Source organism: Chenopodium quinoa, unplaced genomic scaffold, assembly GCF_001683475.1.
Source record: "Chenopodium quinoa cultivar QQ74 unplaced genomic scaffold, ASM168347v1, whole genome shotgun sequence".
NCBI classification, from domain to species: Eukaryota; Viridiplantae; Streptophyta; class Magnoliopsida; order Caryophyllales; family Amaranthaceae; genus Chenopodium; species Chenopodium quinoa.
The window spans coordinates 278,229-304,889 of record NW_018744537.1 but is presented as its reverse complement, the minus strand read 5'-3'; the positions used below and the strand labels follow the sequence as shown (position 1 = coordinate 304,889).

At 34.6% G+C, this 26,661-nt stretch overlaps 4 protein-coding genes across 5 annotated transcripts; 1 reads left to right on the top strand and 3 right to left on the bottom strand.

The window, feature by feature from the left end:
* Positions 1-1,432: 1,432 nt before the first annotated feature.
* LOC110698447 (protein RER1B-like) lies at positions 1,433-6,570 on the bottom strand. Its single transcript, XM_021875874.1, has 4 exons — positions 6,294-6,570; positions 5,711-6,096; positions 1,985-2,165; positions 1,433-1,878 (listed from the first exon to the last, which is right to left on the bottom strand). Exons 2-4 carry the CDS (start codon positions 6,052-6,054, stop codon positions 1,825-1,827), a joined length of 579 nt encoding a protein of 192 aa, XP_021731566.1. The 5' UTR covers positions 6,055-6,096; positions 6,294-6,570; the 3' UTR covers positions 1,433-1,824.
* Positions 6,571-7,984: 1,414 nt separating this feature from the next.
* Positions 7,985-12,791, top strand: LOC110698444. Of its 2 annotated transcripts, XM_021875870.1 has the most exons (5): positions 7,985-8,520; positions 9,779-11,072; positions 11,212-11,237; positions 11,481-11,780; positions 11,873-12,016. In XM_021875870.1, exons 2-5 carry the CDS (start codon positions 9,854-9,856, stop codon positions 11,888-11,890), a joined length of 1,563 nt encoding a protein of 520 aa, XP_021731562.1. In that variant the 5' UTR covers positions 7,985-8,520; positions 9,779-9,853; the 3' UTR covers positions 11,891-12,016. The 2 variants fall into 2 exon arrangements, with proteins under 2 accessions (XP_021731562.1, XP_021731561.1); XM_021875869.1 differs by having other exon boundaries at positions 7,987-8,520; positions 11,481-12,791.
* A 245-nt stretch (positions 12,792-13,036) lies between these two features.
* Positions 13,037-15,705, bottom strand: LOC110698446 (SNF1-related protein kinase regulatory subunit gamma-1-like). The gene is made up of 6 exons (XM_021875873.1): positions 14,848-15,705; positions 14,408-14,515; positions 14,117-14,278; positions 13,932-14,014; positions 13,663-13,851; positions 13,037-13,565 (listed from the first exon to the last, which is right to left on the bottom strand). Exons 1-6 carry the CDS (start codon positions 15,034-15,036, stop codon positions 13,181-13,183), a joined length of 1,116 nt encoding a protein of 371 aa, XP_021731565.1. The 5' UTR covers positions 15,037-15,705; the 3' UTR covers positions 13,037-13,180.
* An 88-nt stretch (positions 15,706-15,793) lies between these two features.
* Positions 15,794-20,358, bottom strand: LOC110698445 (glucose-1-phosphate adenylyltransferase large subunit 1-like). Its single transcript, XM_021875871.1, has 15 exons — positions 20,063-20,358; positions 19,407-19,704; positions 18,851-18,973; positions 18,530-18,700; positions 18,337-18,429; positions 18,145-18,228; positions 18,002-18,057; positions 17,789-17,882; positions 17,510-17,695; positions 17,297-17,377; positions 17,094-17,180; positions 16,911-17,015; positions 16,688-16,794; positions 16,482-16,542; positions 15,794-16,375 (listed from the first exon to the last, which is right to left on the bottom strand). The coding sequence occupies exons 2-15, from the start codon at positions 19,632-19,634 to the stop codon at positions 16,274-16,276; spliced, it is 1,578 nt and encodes a 525-aa protein (XP_021731563.1). The 5' UTR covers positions 19,635-19,704; positions 20,063-20,358; the 3' UTR covers positions 15,794-16,273.
* Between the last annotated feature and the right edge of the window lie 6,303 nt (positions 20,359-26,661).

The window sequence follows — 26,661 nt, the reverse complement described above, 5'->3', positions numbered from 1 at the left end:
CTCCAAAATATGAAAACAGGAACTATATTGTGGGACAGAAGGAGTATTAAAAACGATCAATGTTCATGTATACCCATAACCCGAAAGCTAATAGAGGTGAGCAAAAATTCCGGTTCCAATTCTCAACTTTTTGGAATCGGAACCGGTTGGGTACCCGGTTACCCAATATATGCTAAACTAAATAAATTTTTAATAACAAAAAATATGTTGAATGTATCTAGTTAGTAAAATAAAAAAGTATTATTAATACCTAACATAAATACAAATAGCTTAATGCATATACAAATATAAGTATTAAACGCTAAAAATGAAATAGACCAAAATAGATATTATAATTTGTTTTATATTTTAGCAATTACATACATAAGTGGATACCCGAAACCTGAACCGATACCCGGTGGTTCCAGTTTCAATTCCAATTCCTAAATTTTAGGACCAGTTGAACCTATTCTTAATTCCTGTTTCGAATTTTAGGACCCGATACCAACCAATTTCGGATCTGATTCCTAAAATTTTGACCGGGTATCCAATTTGCTGACCCCTAGAAGCTACGGAGTAATAAATGCAAATAATCAGATATCTTACTTGAAAGTGTTGTGGACACTAAATTGAGAAATGACTGGTGAATTGTCAGTGCCAATTTCATGATGTACTCAAGGTTTATCAATGGTTTAGGAAGAGTTGTGGTCACTAAATTGACTATGGTAAGTTGTACATTGATAAACAATCTTAAAAGAAATAGCAAAGCTAATTAAGATTACGTAGCGGTAGGAAGTGGGTTCAATATTTAGATATCGAAACATTCTATGTCAACCACATCTTATCGTATCACTCATCTCACATATGTACGGAGTAATCCTTTTTCATGCAATATTATTTGGCTTAAAAGGAGTAATGTATAGCTTTGTACTTCCTAGTTCCTAGGCTTGTTGCTCAATGGCCATACACTAGACCCTTGGTAATAAGTTGAGTATAAATTACCTGCATTATAATCATGCCAAATAAATTAAAAAATCAGATGTAGAATTACACAATTACTAAATGCCCTAAATCTACCAATGATCATATTTAAAGAGTTCAAGTTTTAAGTTTTCCAGTTGAGCTATCAAAATCAGCTCTGAAATTCTACAATAAAAACTGATGCTGAAACTTGCAATAAATGGAGTGAAAAGGTCACAACTAGCTCCAACTGAAACTTATCGAAATTTAAATGTCCTTGTCAAGATTATTGACCCGTCTCCAAACCTGAAAGACTTGTTAGCCTTTATATGAGCTTAATTGCCCTTATATGACATTTTTTTTGACAAACTGTTTAAGTAGAAAGGACAAAAGACTAAGCACCAAAAATCTACAATTAAACCAAAATTTTTCGCCACCAACAATATATAGCACATATTTTGCAAAAAATATATATAGTGTAGACTGTAGAGCATAGTATGGAATGCACTTCAAGTAGCACAGTTGATATATAGTGTATTCAAAATCCAGAATAGTAGGATGTATTAAAGGAGAAAAGAGAACAAGAAAATAAATGAATAGGGGATGTGCCTTGCTAATAATACTTGGAGCTTTAATACACCGATAAATCAATACGGTTAAGAAAACAAGGCCAGGTCCAATCTAAGCAACAACAAATCTCCTGGTGAGAGGAAAAGCTGCAGGGTAATAAAATGCAACCAGATACCGTATATACTTCTGAAAAACGCAGATAAAAAGATATATTTGGTCTGAATCTTCACAATATGCCCCTTCACTCTTGTCCTAAACTAATTTTGAGGAAGGATTGATCTTTCACTTCTCCAATACCTGCGAATTCTTGATGATTCAGTCAGCGCGAGAACCACTGGTTGATGCAGCAGGTTTCTTTCCTCCATATTTCTGTGTCGAATTATCAGAAAGTAATTAGAAGATTATATCATGAACAAAGAGTCAGAGACTGCCAAAAAAAAATATACAGAAATTGCAACTATAGAGGAACACCCACCTGCTTTCCGATGCTGAAAGGAATATATCTGTACTTGATCATGTGTGCTATTTGACGCTTCATGGTGAGAACAAACAGCACAACCCAGTAACACAGCAATATTGGCCAGAATACAGGGACATCGAACACAGAGAAGAAAGTCATAACAAATGCTATGCAGAATGACTTAGTAATGGAGTGCCTGCAAGGGTAAAAGAGGAGATTGTTACAAAAAAAAAAAAAGGCCAATCTATGTATATATTTAAAAAGTACTAAGAATGTGTTACATTACAGTTGACAGCTAAGTGCTTTCTTGAAGTTAGAGTGTTAAGACACTTAGTACACCTTAGGCCTAAATTCTCATTGAGTCACAAGTCACAATCCTCACAAACAGGATAACAATTCTTAAATATCATCAACTCATTAGTTATTCTCATTGAGAGCCAAGATCACATCAATATAGTCCGATGCCATGAACTCAAACCTGTGATGCTCCAAGGCATCAGAATAATCAACAGTAAAACAAGAACCAGATATGGTAGGCAGGCCAACATGTCCACTAATTCAATCCTAAATCAAGCTCCTCGTTTCATTGGTAATAACTAATAAGAAATGTCTGATCAAATTCACATAGCAACTTCAACTAACCCAAGTTAAGACCAAGTAAAACCAAAAGGATCATCCAACAACTTACCAAAAGGATCATCCAACAACTTACCAATCCTTGGATAAGCTCACCATGCACAATGTACAGCTTACATGAAGAAGAGCTTAAACCACCAAAATGGTACGTAGGCAGGATATTAATACTATTATCTAAACTTCCTTCACTTTTGAGTAAACAAGTGACCAATATCATATCTAGGCCTTCCATAGTCCATTAGTTTATATTAATATAGATTGATAGAACGTTTCTTCTTTTTCAAGCTAGTTAATTGTAAAATGAAACACTCCCTCCATCACAAATAATAATAAAAAATAAATAAAAATTCTTCCCACCCCTTTTCAACACTTAACAAATTTTAAGAATCAACCTCCACTACCCAATAATCATTGATATCTGTTGTAAGCTACAACCTTCCTTAATTTTCAATAACCAAGCAAAAAGTGGCATACTTTTTCATTTCCATGATAACCTATGTAATAACTATATTCCCTAATCTCTCCTACAGATGACCAAAAAAACACGAGGTTATATTCATCACCCATATCTTGCAATCAAGAGTCAAGGCCACCCCCATATGTAGACTGTATACCATGAACATAAACCTACAATGCTATAAGGTAGCTAAAACAATCAACTGTAAAAAGGATCAATTACACTAAGGAAGCCAGTTACTTGTATCCAAACAATAGCTCCCTGCTTCATGGGTAAAATAATACGTCTTCCCACTTCACATAACAACTTATGCTAAGAACAGTGGACCCCCAAGTATACTGAAAGGATTACAAAGATGGTAATGCTGATCCTTGGGAAAGCTCATCAAGAGCATAATAAGACAACATATTTGAGAATGTACAGTACAGGAATGAGTACAAGTGTCTTAATAACAAGCACCACAAATCATTGAACTAGTAGAATATTTATATAATCCAAAGTCCTTCACTAAATATATCCGTCTTCATAATGGTAGCAACCCAAATTCCACGGTAGTCCTCTAGGGTCCATATTCCACTATTCAAGAATTAAGAATTCATTTCATAGAATAGATGATCTGTTTCTCAGCTTCTAGCTGATTCAATACAACTTATGCTACCTATTTATTCAATCATATATCTTCCCCATATGCCCTTTGTGGCTCCCTCTACACCAAAAAATAAAATAAATAAAAATCTATCTTCTCACATGTCAATCCAGGCATCCACTAAGACAGTAAAATGTCTATTCATCGCGAAAACTGAAGGACCAAATCAAATTTTGGAACAAAGACATTTCATTGATTTTAAACGGAAATTTTTTCATTATGTAGGTTTTGTGATACACTTCACTGAAATGTTATGAAAGCATAAATGCAAAGACTCAAACGAAGCCAGCAACCTTTTCTTACAAGACACAGACAGCTCTTCTTCGGCAATTAATCAACATCTATGCATCTAAAGAGAGCCAAATTTCCATATAGACTTTTGGAACTGTCTAAATCAAATGAAAGGTCTGACAAGGCCAGGTGCAGAAATTTCTTACTTTGAATCCTTTGAGCAGTGGGTGTAGTGTAATCTGCTCTACAAGGCCAGGACTTCTGATATAAATTACCAAATGTCTACAAGAAACAAATCAACATCTCTACCAAGGGTCCCTCAACATTCTCAAGTAACAGTAAGATATGAAAGAAACCATAGCCTCAACCCGGAACAGAAACAAAGGAATACCAAGTAATCGTAGCCATAGAAAACATCAGTCTTAAAGATTAACCACATGAGATAGTGTAAAAGCCAGTAAGGAATGAAGTAATAGGCGTAAAAAGGCTTGTCCATTGAAAATTTCCGATGCCCTCAACAAAAATCTTAACCTTAGACATCCTCCTTGAGGTCAAAAGAGTGCCACCTGCCTTTCAAATTTCATGTAAGTATGTTACTAGGATTGGAGCGGTTAATCTAGGCAACATAATCACCACCCTATCAAAAAAAAAACAAGGATATCAATTTCAAAGCCTCAGAATGGCAATAACTTTTTTACACAATGCACCCCATCAACTATTACCATTAACAAATAAACACACAAATCCCAGCTATCTCCCAATGCCTCATCATATATTGTCCAGACTTCCAAAGCCCAAAGCTACTATAATGATCACTTATCTAGAACTTTCAATGATCAACAAAACTATACAAACCAATAGCCAACAACTCCAAACTCTATTCTTTAAGAACAAAACCCCCATAACCTTGATCTCCAACCGATCAACTTAACTGACAAGCGTTATCAACAAGTACTGCGACTGGCATAGTCCGCAAAAACCATTGTTGCATTCCCAAACCCAAAGTCTACAATGCTAATCATTTCCTTAAATCATCCAACAACTTAGCGTCTTACTACAAACATTCCTCGGCCAAGATTTAAGGAAAACCAAAACCAAATCCATATTTTGATGAAATGTCTAGGTCGGCAGATGGCAAATGAGTTGACTTGAGTTTTAGGAGGTGGGAGTCCATGGGAGCAATGTGGCTAAACTTGACAAGAATTGTTACAAAGCCTTTAAGAACTGATTCTCTAATAACATTTTCACACAATGCCCCTCTTTCACCAACAACTACTGCCATTAAAAGATAAACACACAAATCCCAGCACTCTCCAAAATTCCTCATCAACTATTGTCCGAATCGAGACTTCCAAAAGCCTGAAGCTACTATAAAGATCACTTATCTAACAATATCAACGATCAAGAAAATTGTACAACGATCAATGACCAACAAGGCAACAACTTCAAACTCTATTCTCCAAGAAACAAAAAATCTCATTACCTTGGTCTCCAACCTATCAACCTCACTGACAAACTCATCAACAGTAATCCACTGGCAATAGTCCCATTAATTTTTTAATGCCGCGAAACACATTGTTACATTCTCAAACCTATAATCTACAACGCTAATCATTTCCCTAAATCATTCAACAACGTTACATACATTCTTCTACCAAGCTTTAAGGAAAACCTAAATCAAATCCACCACAAAGTCAAACCAAAAACAAATCAAGATTAAAGCTGAAACTGCACAAACCAACAGAAATTAATAAAAAAAATAAGAATTTACCAGAACTTAAACTCAGGGAGACGACGAATGAAGGGCTTGAATTCATCAGAACCTTTTGTGGGTAAAGTGGGGCCATCAGAAACCTCAAGCTCAGGATCAACCAAAGGGGATAAAAACCCAATTAGCAGATTCAAGAGGTAGATCCCAAGAGCATATGTAATTACATAAAACCCTTCAACAAAGTAAACCCTCAATCCATAAATCACAGCAAGAACTAGGGTTCCTACCCACCTTGGAACTGCATGTGGGGTCGTCTTATCTAAGTAATACTGGTAAATTCTCGAAAGTTCATGAAGTTTCTTGCTCGCCGGAGATTCTGAAGATGACCCACCTATTCCCTCCATTAATACACCCTAGATTTATTAGGGTTTGCTGCAATACAAGATCTGCCCACCAAAAATTACACAAAATTAGGGAAATTTATGGGGAAATCAGCTAAATTAAAGAATTTTACGATGTGGGTTTTTCTTTAAATTTTATAATAAGGTCGAAATAGTGTGATCTGGTTGTTTTCACGAGAAAAAGATGAATCTTTTCTTGTTAATTTGGTAATAAATGGAGGAGAGAGAAAAGTTTGATTTACCTGTAAGAGTTGAAGCTTTAGAAATGGCGAGTGAAATCCGACTTAGACCGACAGTAGTAATGGTGAAAAATGCGATGCTTGAATAGTCCTAGAGTAGAATTGAGAGATTTGGGGATTTTTATTTATATTTTTTTTTTCTTCTCTTTATCCCGATTTTTTCTCTCTCTTCAATGCTTCTTCTGCCTACCTATCTCTGGCCTCTGAGTTTGCTCGTATTTATTTTCTGTACTTGTTGAATTTGTTATTCCATTTTATTATTCCAAGTGATTGCAAATTTGCAATATGCTATTGCTAGCGTATGGAAAATTGGAAACTCCCTATTTTGACGAAATTTCTAGGTCGGTAGATGGCAAATGAGTTGACTCAAGTTTTAGAATTTTTGGAGCAATGTGGAAAATCCCTAATTTGTTTTACAAAAATTATTACTGTTTAATTTTTATTATATTTTAAATCATTCTATTTAAGGTTAAAAAAATAAATTAAAATTACAATTCATATAACGCGGGTATTCATATAACGCTAGTTATACGGTAATTTTGAACTTATTTAGGAGTAACTTTTAAGTTTTAATTTGTTTTTTTAGAGGAAAATTTAGGCAAGATTATTATTGCAACTCAGGGTTCGTCAAAGTTAGGATGCTTTAAGGACAAGTGTTAGAACATACTAGTTCTAAACTACCCTTAGTGTCCCACATTGCTACTAGGTGAGCCACTGCTCTATCAACCAATTTCACCACATTGATATTGTCATTTTCTAATTAAAGACGCACTAATGCATACAAGTTGTCCAGCTACTTGAAGTCATTTTACTTACTTTTTGTAAATTTAATTTAACTTAATGTAATTTGTTACTCACTTTAACTAAATTTATATATACCTACATACATTTTAGTCTATTAGATATTGATTTAAATTAAGTATTCTTAGGATATCTTTTTTTCTCCATTTAGTAATGTATACTAAAATTGTCTCAATTATGTTGCAGTTTGGTGCTTTTTGAGTGACACTTTTTTATTTTAAGGGGAAAAATAAAATCGTGCCTTGGAAAGTTACACTTAATTACATCATAAGATGACAATTACCGGAAAAGAAAAGGAGGCTCAAGATAATTTGTGTCACCTTAAAAAATTTTGGCTTATAATGAATTGGGCTTATGCATTCTTAAAAAGGATCTTCACAACTTTGAAATGAGCATTTATACTTCTATATAAACGTGAAGAAAAGTAATTTAAAAGTACATTGAAACACAAACTCCAACATCAAAGAAGTCTTGTATATACCTTTTTTCTCTACGAGATCCCATAACATTTTCCCTCATATTCCTTCGTCATCTATCCTTACATCTTGAAAAACACCACCCACTATCTTCTTCAAATGACATTTAATGATTAAGTTCACAATAGCTCAGGAACAATAAGAGTTGACCACCAAAGATAGTAGTTTGGCCCTTGTTAAGGCTTGTATATTCAACCTCGGTGGTCAACACAGTAATGATCGGTTGTCAATTTCCAAAATTAATATCTCTAATGTGAACACGATAAATATAAATTTATGACACAACCTATTCATTTAACACAAACATTTATATGTGGTTGACCACACCGTGTGGCCAGTCATTATGAGAGTTACTTCGTGAGTGTTATAAGGATTACTTGGTCAGTGTTACAAGGGTTACTTCGTCAGTGTTATAGGGGCTGCTCGGTTAGTGTTAGGGGATACTTGTTAGGTATTACATGGGTTACTTTGTCAGTTTTTATAGGGGTTATTTTGTCCAACCACATAATTTGGCTAGTTGTACATAAAACGCGCTGTTCATTTAATAAAAAAAATTTCAAAACGAAAAAACGGAAAATTGACCATAATACCAAACACACATTACACTAATGGAAGAGGGGAAGAAAAACTTTACATCACAAAAACACTTTGTGTCTTTGTAGTACCCAACTTGTAAGTGTAGAACCATATGAATTGACACCATGACCTTTTCCTCCATAGACTGCCCTCTTCAAAGCAATATCATCCACAAAATCATAATCTTCATATTAAGACCATACATTATATACTTATTAAAAAAAAGGTCCCAGATTCCATGCCTACCCAAATTCCCAACAAGTTGTACAACTATTGTAGTAATTACTTGAAAAGGAAAATCATATCCATCTCCATACTTCTAACATTATTTGTTTATCTGGGTGCACCAATTTTCTCCTAACTTTCTTCTTCTTCAGGTCAGTTCATCTTCAAATTCTGCTTTTTTTGTTCATTTTGATCTCCCAATTTCATAGAATTTCAATGCACTTGTTTTATATTTTTGGGATTTTATTTCTGTTCTTTTTCATTTGTTGAATGTGGGTTTTACTCACTTTTACAATTGGGTGGAATTCAATTAAGTGGAATTCAATTAAGTTCATATGATCTGAATTTTGGTAATTTTATTTGTTAAAGTACTAAACTTTTGTCTATCATGGTAAATTCATGATTAATTATGCTCTGTGGATTTGAGTTAGCTTAGGTAAGTAAAGTTTTTGGGGTGGTATCTAAAATCCGGGATCAAATGTCGTTTACATCATTAAGTTCTTGGAGCATGAAATTGACTTGTATGCAGCTAGACCCAGATGGGTTTTTTGTGACCTTGTTTGAATTTGAATAGTCTATGGCTGTTTATCTTGAACTTTGGAGCTTAAGTTTGATGGTCTGTTGTGAGGAAATAAATAAAGAAGTAAACTTTGTCAGACGTGTACAAAGCAGATAGCAGTGCTTCATTATTTTTTAAGAAACTAGGGACCAAATATGTCTTCTGGGCACGTTATCCAAAGCTTTATTGATAGTTCAATATCGGCCTTCTAAGAAACAACGGAGTTTGCACGATAAAACTATAATCCTGACTTAAAATGTAAGAAGTAATTTTTTTTAAATATTATTATTATTATATTGATCACAAACTAGTACTGTATTATACAAGTAGTTGATATATTTACAATTATGGGTGTAAAGGAAATAACTGCAAATGAGTAAGGCTGCTAATTTTTTGATGTCAGATCACTGGTGGGAGGTTGTCCTTGGTTGATGCAGTCAGTCTGCCTCTGACATTGGTCATAAGGCTCACTTTGTTCTTTTCCTATATGTAATCCAAGGGTTTTGTGATAATTATCAATGTCAAATCTTTGTTTTCTCTTAAGAAGAATTTTTCAAGGATGTACTGCTGAGTTGAAAGTTGGCTGCAATCTAATTCTTTGTCATGTTATACTGATATTACTGGCTCTCCAGTAAACTGTTGTTGAGTTCATCTGTTGTTCTCGGGAAATTTTTGTTCAAGTCAGGATTTTATATAAGGAGCTTATAGTTAACATAGTGCCTTGATGGAGAAACTTGATTGATGTACATGAGCTCACCTTAATGCATGGATATATGCCTGAATGTTTGATTAACTTTGTATTCGTTTATTTTTTCTGTAAAATGAATTTTGATTGCGTGTGTGCATTTCAGGGGGCAATTGCATCTTGAGAGTAAGTAAAGTGCTTAAAGGAAGAGTAGAAAAGGATACTTGCATTTTCCAGCTACATGTCTGATAATGCTGCTAGGCTTTCTCATGATGAGGATGCAACATCGATGACATCCTCACGTGCCCATCAGCCCAGCTGGATGTCCCGCTGGATGAAAAACAGCTCTAAGCCGAGATCAACTGCTGACAGTTCCTCATTTTTGCGTTACAATAAAGGACATGTTGATACAAGAGGTTCCCTGATGCAAAGTGGGCTTAAGACAGAAGATAGTCTTCAATCTGGGAAAGGAGTAAGTAAAAGTCCTGAAGAAATAAAAACCGGGGGATGTGCTAATGAGGATTTGACTAAGAAACTGGGAAATTTTAAGAATAAACTCAGTAATTTATCTTTTCCTAGTCTCACCCTTGGCCAATACAAAGAGAATGCTTCCACAGTCGGGACAGAAGTTGATCACGAGTTTGGCCACAAGTCCATGGCTCTAACCTTAGCTGTTGGTAAAGAGGATACTTCGAGGGATTTCAATTTGAGGAATAGCAAGCAACAAGCTATGTCGAATTTATTCCAAGAACAGAAAGGCAAAAGTGTATCAAGATCTTTTAACAATAACAAATCTGATGCATCAAAGCCAGTTGTGGTATTTGAACGACACTTTTCGAATGATAATTTCACATGTTTTAGTCAGGATCGTTGCAAGTATCAAAAATCCTCTTCAGTCCTGTTTCATGAAAAGAAAATGGGAAATGACCTTTGTCATGATTCTGGACTGAGTGATGGAGTACGTTTGCAACATGGTTGTCCCTCAGGGAAAAAGAATTTTCAGTCCTTTTTTCTCAAGCAGCAGTCTCAAAATGGGGGCCAACCCCTCGATAGCGTTCCATGTTCTTTCCGCAATGTGGAGACTATGAGGATTTGTACAATGGTTGATTCTGTGGAGAATTCACCTGGAGATCCTCCCAAAATCTCTCAGAGAGCCCACCACATTCTATTCACCAAAGAAACTTGTGTTAATATGTCAAAAGGACATCAGGTAATGGTTGAACCAACTTCAGCTCATCAAGAAGATAAGACATTTGGTGGGCCTTTTAGCATGTTTACTAACGTTGCTCCTCGTTCAAGAGGAGTGAAGATCCAACTTCTGTGGAGCTCCACTGATGATAGTGAAGAGAAGGAAAATACTGCAAACCCTTCCATCTGTAAAACGGGTTCAAGGAATGAAGCATCTGCTGAAACTAACGGAATGCAAGTAGAAGCTCCTAAGAACCGGCATATTCTATTGGGTATTTTGCAGCTCTCTCAATGTAGTTTAGACTTTTCTGAACCATGCCTTTATTTCTTGTCTTTACCTAAGCAGGAAGTTGAGCTGTTCTAGAGCAATTCTCTTAAACTAATTCAGCATGTTTCTTTATTTTATTACAGGTATGGAACCATCCCCATCAACTAAGGTATCTATTTCTTAATTCTTGTTGATTATGGGTTGCATGGTCATTTAACAAGAATACTTGTACATGCAATATCCTCATTTAAGTATATCAAACTAGAATTTTCTCTGAACTTATACAGTACTAGTTTTGATGGGATATTGGTGACTCGAAGCATTTCAATTGGAATAATTATAAATTGCTTGACAAAGATGTGCTTCTCCAAATTAAAGAAGTTCATGTAGTTGCCTGATGCTTTGCATGCAGGATGATACTATGGCTGAAAGTTGCCCACCAACTGCCTGTGATTCAAGCACAGAGAAAACCAGAAGCAAAAGGCTTATCACAGAGATACCTGATATAAATGAAGAGGCAGAAGAGCAACCTGGGCTTCAACCTGCAGTAAGCTCAACAGATGGAAAAGACCCAAGTACTTCAAGAGTCCGTAGTTTGAATGCCAAACAGCTCTTCTCATCTCATGAACAGACCTCAAGGTCTGAGAGTAATACCCGACAAGAACGTTCTCTTGGCCCAGATCCGGGTAACAGATGGATTAAGCGTCTGAAGGTAAGTTCTTCTGATTCATTAGGGGTTGGTACCAAGAGTTCAGATGTGGGGGAAGGCTCTTCGCATGAGAAATTTAATACGTTCTTCAACAGAATAACAAAATACAATAGAGAGAGCTTTGATGCCAAGTTACGCAAGAATCATGGCAAGGCACAGATGGAGATAGATCAAATTGTGGAGTCTACAAGAAATGGTGGATCCTCATCCCTGGTGGCAACAAACAAGAACCGAAGTATGCCCGGTTGTTCTTGGATTCAGAGATGGTGTCAGAATAGCACTGCTCCCCCACCGAGTAATCCTGAGCCCCTGGTGATCTGTGAGCCTCATCGCTTGAAGATAGGGCAGGATGAGCTTGCAAAGAAACAGTTCCCAAGTATTGCTGCCATGGCGTTGATGGGGAAAGCCATGAATGGAATCAGATCATGTGAATTTAAGAAAAGAGGATCCATTGTAGTTTGGAATACCAAGGAGTACTAAGAATAATCTGCAATGAACTACCGAACCATTGGGAGATGCTCTTGGTGATTTTATAATGTGGATATATAGAACTATCCTTATTTCTTAATCCAACAATTGATGGACAGGATTATTATTTAGAGACCACTAGCATTCTACATTTTTCAGTGGGGTTCTTTATAATGGCGGGTCATCCTGCAGAAGTGTTTTTCCTCCTGGATGCAGCCACTCTGTGGCAGGACCTCTTTTTTTGGGTCTAGAATCCAAGTAGGCATCACTTTCCTGCAACCGATCCTGAAATGAATAGCTAAGACAATGATGCGTCATTTCTCAACAACGAGGCATGATTTAATTCTTTGGAGGCTATGTGAGGCATAAACTTCTTACACGGCATTTCCAAACAGGTCATGGAGAGTTCCCAGATGATCCCCAGTGTTTCTGCTGTAGTTTGATGTGGTCAGTTTTTAATGATTTTTTTTTTTTTTTTGTCAATTACTTCATTATAAAGGGATCCTTTGTTAATATTTTAATTCTATTGTGCTTTTTTGTACTCCATTTGCCTAGTTTGTGGTTTGAGACTATGTAGATTGCCATTGGCATGATAATTTCATTAGAGATTGTTTATTAGACGGTTTTAATCTCTGCTGTAAAATTCAATCTAACTCCAAGCATCTGACTGGAGACCCTAAAAATCAGAATCGAGTCAAACAGCTGAAAAATTAGATTGCAAGGTTGTGCACAGCTTGAGTGTTGAGCTACACACTACACATATTCGTAAAGTTTCAAAAATCACACAATAATAAGAAGTCTAATTCGAAAGGGCTTATGATACTCAACTTTTGTCAGCATGACATTCAATCTTAACTAGACCTGATTAAAACAGTCATTTCTATAGCATCTTCACTTCACCCTAAATTACAGAAAGAAAAAAGACACAAAGGAGCTTACTGGTCAGACACTAAGGTACCATTCTCTATATGGCATCCAGTTTTCTGTAAAGCGGGTTCAAAGAACCCACCTCCATTGATCCTCGATTCCAAACAGGGTGGAGCAAACTCTATTATAATGTCTTTAAAGGTAAGTGCAGCTATCATTCTGTTCAATTCATCAACTATGAAGCTGGACTCATTGTTTGTCTCCGTCATTTTTACCATGACCTGCTTAAGGGTGTCGGGTTCTTTGTGGATGACTGGTGAATCCATTCTCAGGATAAAATTATTTCTTAGGCGGAGACTTTGGGCCACCGGATCATGCTGCTGATTATCAGTAATAAGGTTGTAGCTGTCCTCATTGCTGGCTATTTTAATGAACTCTGCCAAAGTCATAGTCCTATAACAAGAGCAAGAGAAACTGTTTTAGCAACAACTCTTCGAAAATGAGCCTACAGTTACAGGTAATACTACTCCATAATAAGGATGTAACTCACTTGGATTTTGAAAACAGTTGATAGTTGTTTAGAAGGGTGTTGTCATCTTTTCTTACTGTTCCAATCAACTCTCCAGTTATTCTGTCTACTGCAGCAACTGTAGCGAATCTGTTTTCCGTCAGAACTAACAATGCTTCTGATATACTTTGGTCTCCATATACTTGATAGACAGAGTTCTTCCTCTGAAATCTGTCATAGACATTAATGTTGCTTAGATTAGTGTTTTCAATTTTTCCTCTAATATACAATCCTTGAACTTGTTTTAGTACCGAAATTTTGACAAGGTAACATTAGCGATGCTGTCAAACCACTCTAACCCACTTGATCGGAGAAGGAACTTGACTACTGCATTCTGCTACCAAACTGAAGATAATAAGTTCTCTGCAGTTTTATACAATGAAAATCTTTGCAGTCTTACCATGGAAGATCGTGAAAGATTTGGCAAGAAGAGTACCTGTGAAATGAAACCGATAACGTGATCTGTGGCTCGTTTTATGACAGGCAGAACGAGGAGCTGATGCTTGGATAGAAGCAGGAGCACTTGAAAGAGAGTATCGTCTTCCAAATGCACAGGAATGTATGGATCCCATAGAAAGTATTTTGCTAGCTCTCCCACCTGTTGAATTAGTATATGATGCCATAAAATGTTAAGTAAAAGGGAGATGTGGCATAATACATAGTCTGACTCGTTTCTAGTGGCTATCGTATAATTCTTCCTCCGGACATTGGGAGTAGAGAATTGTACCTTAGCTTGCTTCAAATCAGGATTCTGATCTAGCCTCGAGATGAAGCCCTCGACTGCATGTTGTCCAGCTTCCTTTTGGCTTTGATTAGCTCCATCCTTTTTAAGCCTCTACAATGTTACATAATCACTAAATGACCACAGAACCAGGACTGAAAAACTGGACAGATTTAGAAATTGTTGAAGTAAAATATATGCATATATACTGCATCGACTATCGAAAATAAACAAACAAGAGATAGTTGATTATTCCACTGGTTCATCTGTTAACACCATAGAAATTAATATTGTATGCATTGATATGGTTATCTGTTGTTCCTGTACGGCTGAACATATAACATATGGAGGCACTTGCTTACAAATAAACGATTAACCATGACTGATATCAAAATAAACTATCAGATGACTGGTATTTTGTATACTTGACAAGTAGGGTACTGTACCTCTATGCACCATAGGACCATGGAAGCAAAACTAATGACACCAATGTAGCGATCCGAGAGCTTTGAAGTGGCAGCATTATTAGCACTAGAGTTGTCTGTGATGAGTGCTACTGCTGCATTCTTCTCATACAGCAAGCGTATTGCATCTCTTAGTGAATCCCCAGCCTTTACTTCCAGTACTTGTGCCATCAATACATTGTTCAGCAGGAAAGAATAAAAAAGAAAGGGGAGTTAAGATCTATTTAGATAATACTTCGTATAAAACATTATGTGAACAAAAATATCACAAAAAATTTAAATTTGGTGCACCAACAATATTGGTTTTCGACTTGTGACAGTTATGAGTAATATTACTCCCTCCATTGAGATTACCTAGTCACATTGATGATGTAATATGATAATGATCTAGTAAGAGTAACGTACTAACACGACAAATAGATACATACGCGCATAGTAATAATAAGCAGGCACATAATTGTCGGAAAAATGAAGGATACTAACCTGGTGCATCTCTGATGCCAGGCAAGGAGGAGATGGAGATGCTGTAAAGGTAGGTTTGGGGAGCGGAGGAATAGTCTTTTGAATCATTCTCCATCTTTTGTTTTTCAAGAAGAGAAAAAATGATGGTCACATTGCTGCAAATTTGTAACTGGATAACTAATTAAGCTACATTCCGTGTTTTGGTTTTATTCCTTGAAATTTTCACTATGTGCCACATGGCTATGAAAATCATCACATCATTTTCTTGGTTTAGTTGAAATTTGATACCACAAATGCTGCACAGATCTACTAAATTTTTAATTTTAAGAAAATTAATAATAACAAATTGTTGAATATTAAAATCTAAAGTAATTTATTTACAAGAAAAAAAAAAAAAAACTCCATAATGTGGGATAGTATGGTCAAGCAAAGGATAAAGTAAAAAATATAAAAAAGCATGAAAGAATTTGTGTAATTCCCAAAAGTGTACAACTTTTTTATTGATGTATAAACTAAAGTTTGATACAAGATTTCAATCTATGATTAATTGACAGCTGAACACATTATTATTCCCTACCCAAAAACTCTCATTTCATACAGAATGTTGCTATATAATGTAGTTCTAGTTGTAGTAGTAGTAGTAGTAGTAGTAGTAGTATGTAGTTCTAGTAGTAGTAGTAGTAGTAGTAGTATGATTATAAGCATGAGGTCAGCTTGTTATTATTTCTCCACTTTTCTCTTTTGTACACAGCATAGCCAAGCTGGTCTCTAGTTGAACATACAGGCATACGGCGATATATGATCTCTGGCAGCTCGTTCTTTGTAGTCCATGCTCACGGTACTTCTCACCTTTTGACATAATGTCTTCTGAAGGTTCCTAATCCGAATCCCCTGCTTCAAGCCTTAATGTATTGAAAGATGTTTCATCACTGAACTTGGAAGATGACTATATGACAGTGCCATCTTCAATGGTTGCCTTCTCCACTACAACGGTGATTCCTGATCGAATATAGAACCCTTGTTCTGGCCGATCAGCTTCCACAACACCCTAAAAATGTGGCGAAAAAAGACAGTGTTCAGTCTTGTGCTTAATGAAAGCATTAAAGAATAAATGGTGCATATAAAGGCGGACATATAGGGTCAAGTATGCTCACGTCTTTGTTGGTGATGATCACATTTTTACCTATCTTTGCATTCTTGTCAATGATACAGTTCCTACAAAAGAAAAAAATCACCTTTTTAAAAAACACATGTAATAAAACTGTTTCCAAATGCTATAGTAATCTGACTTATTTTCAGTTGAGCAAAAAAAAATTCCCTTAAAGTGTGATCAGCAATCCATTCTGACAAGAGTCTATACCTGATTTTCGTGTTTCGTCCAATCCCAATTGGTGCCTTACCCTCTGCCAAAAGAGACGCAATCTCAGATTCAGTTTGATAGTAGTCTGCACCCATCATCAAGGTATCCTGGAAGGCCAAAAGAACAGCTTATCAGATATTGCTGAAAAGAGCAGGAAAAAAGAAGAAAATGGAGTTCCATGATACTACACAGATTGATAGATAGGAAACTTCTAGATCTATACCTTAAGCTCTACACCAGAGTCCAAACGTGACCTTTCTCCCACGATAGAGTGCTCAACTGTACATTCTCGCAGGAAGCATCCATGGGAAATAATAGCATCCTTAATCTGTACAGTTCAAATAAGGTCATTAATTTAACTAGTGACTGCATGTACTAGGTTATTACTTATTAGAGTAGAGCATACCTTGCACTTGTCCATTTTCGTAGGTGGTAGGAACCGAGGAGATGTGTAGAAGGGCGTCTTTGGGTCATAAAACTGAAATTTTGGTGACTGTTTGAAAATAAAACAAGATGATTTGTGTTATTCAACACGTTTATCTCAATGTCAATGCAAGCATGTTTTAATATAGATGACTTATCAAACTGTGGATTAAGAAGCTTGATCACCTCTTTAGTGAGTGCTAAATTAGCATCAAAGAAAGTCTTCAGGGTTCCGATGTCTTCCCAGTAGTCTCTGAACAGATATGCCTGATAAGACACGAAAAAAACTCTTCGTATATCAGAATGCTGAAATCATGTATGGTGATTGAAGAGTACGAAATCTAACAAAGAGAAGGAAAATCAGAGAAAGATCATCTTAATCAAAAATTAATGACATACCTGAATATTCTGCTCCTTTACAGCAGAAGGAAGGATTTCAGACCCAAAGTCATTGGATTTTGGGTATGACTGTTTCAGAAGCTTAAGTAAAACATCTGTCTTAAACACATAAACTCCCATGGATGCAATGTAAGGACTAGTTGAAGCATCTTCTCGAGATAATCCCAGAATTTGTGTGTCCACTTTCTGCAGCAAACCAGACATCGAAAAAAATTTAGTGTCCACCAAATCAAGTTTTATAGACAAAGAACATGAAAAATCATAGAAAGATTGGGTCACCATTGCTTCCAAATCAGCTCCCTTGGGTTTCTCCCAAAATTGGACAATTCGGCCTCTGCTGTCTATCTTCATCAGTCCATAATCCGATGCACAGCTGGGAGAAGGCATAAATTTGAAGCCAAATACAAACAGGAAACTTATATTAACATATGAACAAAGAAATATTCAGATAATGAAAGGATATCAACCACCAAAGAGGAAGTGTCAGCATACCTCTCACCCACAGGAACACAAGAAACTGTGATATCAGAGTTCCTGTCAATGTGATTCTGCAAGTAAGTAATTGAAAGATAGTTAATATCATTATATGATGATCAGTTTATATAACTGAAATCAAGAAGACCCTCATTCAATACCTGCACAAGGTCCATATAGTCCATTCTATAGAGCTGATCACCAGACAAGATCAGAATATTCTCAATATTCTTATTCCTCGCATCCTGTATATATTAAAGCCATTCAGCACATACACTTTTCCCACAGTCCAATGCAATTGAATCTATGTTTCCAAAATAACAGTAAAAGAACTATGAAATCAACTGTCCTACCTCAAACAGCCATATAAACTGTCTGACAGCATCAGCTGTTCCTTGGAACCAGTTCTTTCCAGCTTCTCCTTGTGTTTGCGTAGCTGCCAAAACCTGTTACATAATTCGCGGTCAATTCTGCTACTCACATATGATTAAAAAAATTCAAATCTACATCCTAAATTGGGCTATGGTATCCAGCTCAGAAGTTTACCTCCACAAATCCGTCACCAAAGTTGATACCATTCCCATGATAAGTACGGTATATGTGGCGATTAAGGGAAGCTGAATTGAACTGAGTTAAGATGAATACTTTGTTTATACCACTGTTGATGCAGTTACTCATTGGAATATCAATAAGCCTGTAGCATCCCCCAACAGGAACCTGCATCATACTTGATTTAATATACATGGTCCATACCAAAAACCTGATACAAAACTTTATTTGTTGCACAACATTTATGTGCATAACATTTACACAATTCCATAATATTACTCTTCATAGTTCTATACGTAATTCCAAAGGTCTACTTACAGCAGGTGTTGCTGTTCTGCTGGTAAGTGGAAATAACTGAGCTCCTGCACCTCCTCCCAGTATAATTGATGCCACATTTTTTGGATCAGCACTTTTCCTTTCGAGGATTGGTGCCTCCCTAATCTGCAATAAATTTAATTATTTTGAAGTTTAAAATTAAAGGAACTACTAATTTTTTTCATTGGAATTGTACACACACCATATGAAATATTACTAACATAAAATAGATTGAACTACAGGTGGTAATACAAGCCTAGATTACGGGTGGTCATACAAGCCTAGATTGAACTACAGGTGGTCATACAAGCCTAGATTGAACTATGTGTGATCATATTATTTTAGACCAAACTGGCCATACAAAAATATATATTGAACTAAAAGATAAAAATATACGAAAGCAAAAATAGAATGTGTTAACAAAAATAGATTTAATGACGTCTAAGGGTGACATGTTACACATACACAAATATGAATGATCAACATAACTTGTACAAGGGCATGAATCAAACCAAATTAAAAAGACTGAAAAGGTAAATTACATTAAAATTGAACTTACAAGTGTCTCAGTGGCATTGTTTGATGTCAAGACAGAAAAAGCAACACCAGGTTTAATATTTCTGCCTCTTTGATCAGTCTTCAAGCTCCTTGACAGATGATTAACCAACACATTGCCATATTTTAAACTTCCTCTGATTTTCTCTCCCCAAATACCGTTTCCTCCATAAAATTTACCAGTTCTTGCTAATTTGGTATTTGCTCCAATTGTTGCACAATAAGAATCCATCCCAAAAATTCAAACTTTTTTCCTTTTTGGGTAATTTTTATTTTTAGCAATGACCCACAAATCAGAAGACCTGAATAAAGATAAAGATGATGATGAAGATTGAAGAATCCTAAGAAAACAAATAAAGCACCAACTCCAATCTAAGCAACCAAGTAAACCAAAGTAAAGTAATTAGATCACAAAATTGTACTTAATTTCTAAAATAATAGTTCCATGTGTTATATTGGTACTACAAAAACTATAATTAAAACTCCATTAACAAAGTAAACCCACTAAAACAAGCAACATTATAAACAAACAACAAATAATTTACTATATCAACTAACATAGCCAATAAAGTCGTGATAGATGGTACTCAAGACACGAGATCAAATCCCGCGCAGTGGCCGCGCGTAATATAAAAGGAGTGGCATAAGGAAAGTTGTTACCTTTCAAATAGGAAAACACCCAAAAGCTGCAAAGATCAATTATAATGGAGAATGAAGAAATGGTAGAAGATGAAGACTAAATAAGGAGGCAAACAAGCATGAATGATGGTGAAAGTATGGGCTTTATTGGCCTGTGAGCCCTCTTTTCACGAAAATCCTCTTCTTATGATAACTGGAAAATTTTATTTTGTTATTTTACATGCCTTGAAAAACTAAATTTATTGACAGTGAAATCTTCTTCCTTATTTGTATATTGTTTTTGTTCTATTTTTTCTCTCTTAAAATGTGCAAGAGTGAATTTTTATTTATTGGCCACTTTGAGTTTGACCCAATAAATAAATTTATAAAGTAATTTTTGGTTTGCAAAATGTAATTACTGCCTTTCAAGATGATATCATTGCTTTCCGTGTATTGCTGCTTAAAAATCCCACTCATTAGTCACTAGCAGCCAAACACCTGTCCATATTCAGAGACAAGCAGACAAATTAGGCAATGTATGATTAACGTAAAAAAAATCTTTCTTCGTCTTTCAAATAATGTACTAGTCTTATGTTCAATTCACTCTATATTTGCGCAATCTTTAATGAATATTTTTTATCAATATGATTATGAATATTTTTATATATAAGTGAAAACTAGGGTTTTTAACCCGTGTGACGCACGGTTTATATAAAATCTATTTTTATAATTTGTATATTTAAAAAAATGGGATAAATACAAATAAGAATTATGCACCTTATACAAAAATATTTGTAATTTTATAGTTTTAGATTTTCATCAAAATTATGATATAGTACCCGTTCAACGTCATCTAATACATATTTTAATGTAGGAGTCCATTTATTAGTGTGCTATTTACAATTGTTTCATTTTTTAAAGATAAATTGATAGGTTGTAGTTGTAATGTAAAAACTTCTAATATTCAAATTTCAAAATTGTTAAATATGGTAGCTCCACAAAAAACAAAAACCAAAAAAAAAAATGACATCATCTTTACATTTAAGCGGGAAAATTTATATTATGTGAGTGACATGTGGACAGTGATGATGTTAGCAACGTTTTATTTTAGTAATTGTTAATATATTATAAAAATTTGATATTTAAAAATATTATAATAAAGGGAATACAATAAGATCTCACATATTAATTTATTTCTATTGTATTAATCATAAAATATAGTTAAAGTTATTTTATTATATCCGCATGAATAGTAAGTGAGTCAAACTTTAAGAAACGAAGGTTGTATAAAATTTTCACATTTGATTGTGTCAATTGTTTAGGGACAAAAAAAAAATTTAACTTATTAATATCTTTAATTTTCAACGAGTAAAATAATTTGAAATTACATATACTTTTATATTGAAATTACTTTAACAAAATATCTCATGATTATAATTTTTTCCACAAATTATACTAAAAATAATCTAATAAATTAGTGTCAAATTAGAGTTGTTTGATAACGAGGGAATTCTAAGTTTAATTATTTGATTACAAATAGAAAGAGTTGAACTTGTAATGGAAAGAAGATTAGTTGGTTTGTGTTGATATGTAATATCATGTTTTCGCCTTGTGTTAGTTGTTAATACAAAGTTTTTACGTACATCTGATTATACTCCATATGTGAGTATTAAAACTCTTTGTTAGAGTTGTGCACGCGTCAAATTATAACATCGTATGTTCTTGGGTACTTGAGAGATGAGATTCAAAGGCATGAAACAATTAGCGCGCGATCCTAAATGAGTTACTGCGTAGTAAATTGTCCTAAATAAATATTGTACATTCCATTTTTTTTTTTTTTTCCTTGTCTCGATCATTATTTATTTGCTATTAATGGTATTTAGAGTGACTTTTTTCCTTTAAGTATGTAATGCACGGCATTATCCTTGTCTAGCAAATTAGCATTGTTACAACTTACAAGGGATAAGAAGTGGAGTTTTGGACCAATCTATTGGCTAGTAGGATCGTTAGTTCATTAATGCAATCCCTTATTCATTTTAAGCATATCTAATTTTAATTGGAGCTTGACCCTTTCCAAAAGTTATAAAAAATAAAAAATTAAATAATAATAAGAAGAAGAAGAAGTTGATTCAAAGTTTTTGACTGTTTAACCACCGAGAAAGGAGGGATTATCCGTTGTCTTGTTCGTTGGTTCACATTTGAGGTGTTTGATATAATTGACGCTTGATAGGATTTGTGATATGTCCTCTTGTTTTTTCAAACTCCCTATATAAATGAAAATAATCAATTATGCTGAAATTGATGTAACAGGAAAAAAAAAAAAATCTAATTTTAAATATGGTACAAAGTAACCGTCATTGCAATCAACATTAGGAATTGTAGTTGATTTTTCGAAAAATCGATACTAAGATTATGTACGGTAAAAGCGTGATGATAATCAACTAGTCAACTACAACTATTATAAAGAATTGTAGAGTTGTTTCAAAAACCTTTATTGTTAATTGTACGACATGATTATATGGAAAGAGGAGTAAGAGCGATGTGATAAATCATCTTTGCAAGAATAGGATATATGAATTTTGTTTGTTTCAATTCTCTAATAGAAAGCTTTGGAGTTAGATCTACCATAGTGTAAGGATCCGTTTATTTCATCTTATTTTTGTTGAACTGAAATTATTTTTACTGAACTGAAATTATTTTTATTGATTCTCTGTTATATTTATTATTTAATATTACTGATTTTTACTGAACTGAAATTATTTTTACCGAAATGAACTTATTTTTACTGTGCTGAACTAAAATTATTTTTACTAAATATTATTTTTTTAAGGTGAAGTGAACAGGGCCTAACTATATATTTATGTTTAGTTTTCTGTATACAGAACCAAAATATTTTTACTAATTTCAGCATAATTTATTTTCATTTCTTGTAGTATCGCGTATTTGGAATAATCATTGGAAATTTATATGTAAAATTGAATCTATATATTTATGTTTAGTTTTCTGTATACAGAACCAAAATAGAAAGTTGATGTAAATGAGATTCAATAATCTTTAAGTTTTGATACATCATCTAACTCTGAATAAGTAAAATTGAGCATCCATTGAATTGATAATAGCATTATTGGAAGCCTAACCTATAACTCTATAAGGTTGATAAATGATATGAATCACTGTAATCTTTTGGTTATTTTCTATAGCTCAACTAGTTCAAGTATCAAACAAGATTCAGTATTGGGGAACCTAACGTAGTAAACTTGGAAGACAAACTAGTATAAACTCTACATATAGTAATGTACTTATTTTGAGTAGTAAACTTGGAAGACAAACTAGTATAAACTCTACATATAGTAATGTACTTATTTTGATTTCTTTTCATTATGCTTAGTTAAAAAACTTTATGGAAATAATTTAGATTTATTACATTATATAATTAAACGTTTGCTAATCGAATTTGGTTTTTACATTACACGTTCATACTCCGGTGTTACACGACCAACAAAAAGCTGCGATAGTTTATTTTAGATGAATGATTAACATACACTACCAAGAGGAAACAAAGTATTGAGTCAAAGAACCACTGTAGGTACACAAGGATCAATTATACACTTAATTTGGAAACATAGAAGGTAAGGACCATATTTTTAGTACAGTATGCTTTAACATATGCAAAATGAAGGTAAACTACAAAGGTTGGTGTTTACCAGACACAGGATGCCAATAATTTTCTGGAAAACTGAAAATATCTTCCTGACCGCACATGTGTCAGGAATTCACGGCTTAAATTTTTTTTTTCTCAAAAAAAAATACTACCTCCGATTATTTTATATGCAACTTGGGAATATTATTTATCTCATAAATAATATTTCAAAGTCCCATATAATATGGGAGGTACTAGAAATTTCTTAAGTCATTTTATTGCTACTGGGCCCCAGCTGGACGTATCACAGAAGTGGGCCCAACAAGGACTAAAGCCTATAAGTAAGGGCCGTAGAATGTCAGTTATAATTGGCCCACAAATTCCCACATTTAATAGAAGTCCAATATCCCAAATTACACAAACAAAGTGGTCAGATAGAAAGGGACACAGCAAGTCCGAACAAGCACATGTATGTTACACAATAGACTTTGGTTTTAGGGGAAGAATTGCATCTCAAAACATCATTTAACGACACTACCATTTGTATTATATGGAGTACAAGTAGAATAATTTCTTTATTTCAAATTAGTTGACACGTTTAATATTGATAAGTTAAAATTATAAAAAAGTCGTATATTGAAATCACTCATTTAAAGGTATATGACAAGATTATTGTTAAAAGACAAAGCATAAGTTTGAAAGGGTAAAGTATTTTAGTTAAAGTGGGTGGAATTTTCCTTCTTTTTTTTTAACTCAAAATAAAAGACTTATATTGATTGGCTAATGCCTTATTTATAATTACATCAAGCATCCTATAACTTGTACAAAGAAAAATGATGCTGCACAAAATATAGCTTATGAAATAGGCATTAATACATCCGATAATTAGTCTACCATAGTACTGCACCCGTAACATCCATATATACCCAAAAGAAACCTACTGTCATCCCTGCATATCCTTGCACAGCTAGTTACTTGCTGCAGCAGCAGCCACACCTTGCAAATCAGCTTTATAATTAGCACGAACACAGTCAGGAACTAGGTAATGGGTTTTGTAACCCACTGACATATCCTTCCCAAAGACAGCTAGCTTATGTGCTAAAACATTCTTCTCCTTGGAACATGGGTGATTATAGCCGCCTCAAACTTGCGTAGGACTGCAGCCACATCACACACAGCTGCTGCTAACTCATGGTGAGGATTAGGACCTGTGGTAAGCAACATAGTCCTAAGGGATTCAACATCAGTCTCAATCTCGACTTTTTTGATCCTCAAGTCCTCAGCATTGGATAGGCCATCATTAAGAGCATAGAGTTCAACAGCTAAGGGTGAAACAGCAGTGTACTTGCATGAAAATCCAACATACCAAGTGCCATCTGACCTCCTAATAACTCCTCCCCCAGCAGAAACAGCAGTGTTCAATCAAGCACCATCCGTATTTATCTTATAACATCCTGCTTTTGGTGCTTCCCAAGCCTTGCTAGCTGACTGCACCTTGCTGGTTCCTGCTCCTTTTTTTTGCATCCTGTAAAATAGTTTTATTAAATTGGTAGTCAAGAAGAAACTTTGTAAAAAGGGAGTGAGAGGATATATCTTTTTGCTCAAAACCCATCTGATTTCTTTGAGATCACAGATGCCATAAAACAGTGATAAAGATCAATCTCCATTTTTTATCTATACTTAAGTTATAGTTCATCCTATCCTTCCAATTTACATTTTTGAAAATATGAAAATCGAACTTGGATGGCTGATAAACTCTAGCAAAAACATTATTCCATAAAATAGAAGAAGAAAAGCAATCTCTAAACAAATCAATATGAGATTTAGAATAAAGATTGCATCTAGTGCAAATGGGAGATATAAGAGGCATGTAAACAGAAATAGTCTCAGCAACTGGCAGAATAGCATGAGCACAGTTCCAAGCAAACATCCTATATTTAAAAGGAGCATGGATTCTCCATTAAACTTTCCGAGAATGCAAATTAGTAGAAGGAACACAAGAACCTTTTAGTAAATGATGATATGCAGATCGAATAGTAAAATTGCCAGATTTACTATGATCCCAAATGATAAAATCTTCCATATTTTGTGTTCTTGAGAGAGGACTAGCCTTAATCATGTCAATAATTGGCAAAGGTAAAAGAAGCAAAATGTCAATTAAAAACCAAGTTCCATTTCTTATTATATTTGACACCTTCCAATGCCCTTTAGAATTAGGAACCTCACAGTTCATAAGTCTGTATAAAGGAGCATTTCCAACCCAATGGTGACACCAAAGGGAAGTGGTATTACCATTACCAATTCCAATCCTTAAACCCGAGGCCAAAAGCTCTCTTCCTTGTAAAACATCCTTCCATATTAGAGAATGTGAAGTTTTAGCATTACAGTCAAAGAAAGCAGTCTTTACCTAATATTTTTCATTAAAAATCCTAACCCAAAGCTTGGTAGGATTATTAAGAAGAGTCCATCCTAACTTAGCCATAAATGAAACATTCCATAACTTGAGTCTCCTAATGCCTAACCCCCCTATTTCCATAGGTTCGGTAATGTGACTCCAACTAATTCTTGAAGTATATTTTGTTCTGTCAACTTTATTCCAAAGAAACTTTCTACATTGCTTTTCTATATCCTCCAAAATAGATATAGGAAGAAGACTTGTTTGCATCAAATAAACCGGTAAAGAAGATAAAACAGATTTTATTAGTGTGGATCTTTCGACCATATTTAGAAGCTTAGATTGCCATCCTTTTATTCTGTCAAAAGTTTTATCTAGCAAACCAAAGTAGTCTCCTTTTTTTAACTTATTAGGATTAATTTCAACTCCTAAGTATTTGCCAAATGATATTGAAGAGGTGAAATTAAATTCCTGAACTAAATCCTTCCTTATATTATAAGACATTTTCTTTGGAAAAATAACAGTGGATTTATTTTGATTGACCCTTAGACCAGAAATATCCCCAAATTCTGTTAAAACATCTATTATTACTTTAATGTTCGACTT

What these genes read in the sequence shown, in the direction of transcription:
- LOC110698447 (XM_021875874.1), bottom strand. Translation starts at nt 6,054, where the DNA reads ATGGAGGGAATAGGTGGGTCATCTTCAGAATCTCCGGCGAGCAAGAAA. An exon ending in CTCCCTGAGTTTAAGTTCTG is followed by an intron (nt 2,166 to 5,710) that starts GTAAATTCTTAT and finishes TTACCCTTGCAG; the next exon opens with GCACTCCATTACTAAGTCAT. An exon ending in CTTTCAGCATCGGAAAGCAG is followed by an intron (nt 1,879 to 1,984) that starts GTGGGTGTTCCT and finishes AATTCGACACAG; the next exon opens with AAATATGGAGGAAAGAAACC.
- LOC110698444 (XM_021875869.1), top strand. Translation starts at nt 9,854, where the DNA reads ATGTCTGATAATGCTGCTAGGCTTTCTCATGATGAGGATGCAACATCG. An exon ending in GAACCGGCATATTCTATTGG is followed by an intron (nt 11,073 to 11,211) that starts GTATTTTGCAGC and finishes ATTTTATTACAG; the next exon opens with GTATGGAACCATCCCCATCA. An exon ending in AACCATCCCCATCAACTAAG is followed by an intron (nt 11,238 to 11,480) that starts GTATCTATTTCT and finishes CTTTGCATGCAG; the next exon opens with GATGATACTATGGCTGAAAG.
- LOC110698446 (XM_021875873.1), bottom strand. Translation starts at nt 15,036, where the DNA reads ATGGCACAAGTACTGGAAGTAAAGGCTGGGGATTCACTAAGAGATGCA. An exon ending in TGGTCCTATGGTGCATAGAG is followed by an intron (nt 14,516 to 14,847) that starts GTACAGTACCCT and finishes GTAACATTGTAG; the next exon opens with AGGCTTAAAAAGGATGGAGC. An exon ending in CTGATTTGAAGCAAGCTAAG is followed by an intron (nt 14,279 to 14,407) that starts GTACAATTCTCT and finishes CTAATTCAACAG; the next exon opens with GTGGGAGAGCTAGCAAAATA.
- LOC110698445 (XM_021875871.1), bottom strand. Translation starts at nt 19,634, where the DNA reads ATGGATTCTTATTGTGCAACAATTGGAGCAAATACCAAATTAGCAAGA. An exon ending in GCAGAACAGCAACACCTGCT is followed by an intron (nt 18,701 to 18,850) that starts GTAAGTAGACCT and finishes AGTATGATGCAG; the next exon opens with GTTCCTGTTGGGGGATGCTA. An exon ending in CGAAAATGGACAAGTGCAAG is followed by an intron (nt 17,016 to 17,093) that starts GTATGCTCTACT and finishes TGAACTGTACAG; the next exon opens with ATTAAGGATGCTATTATTTC.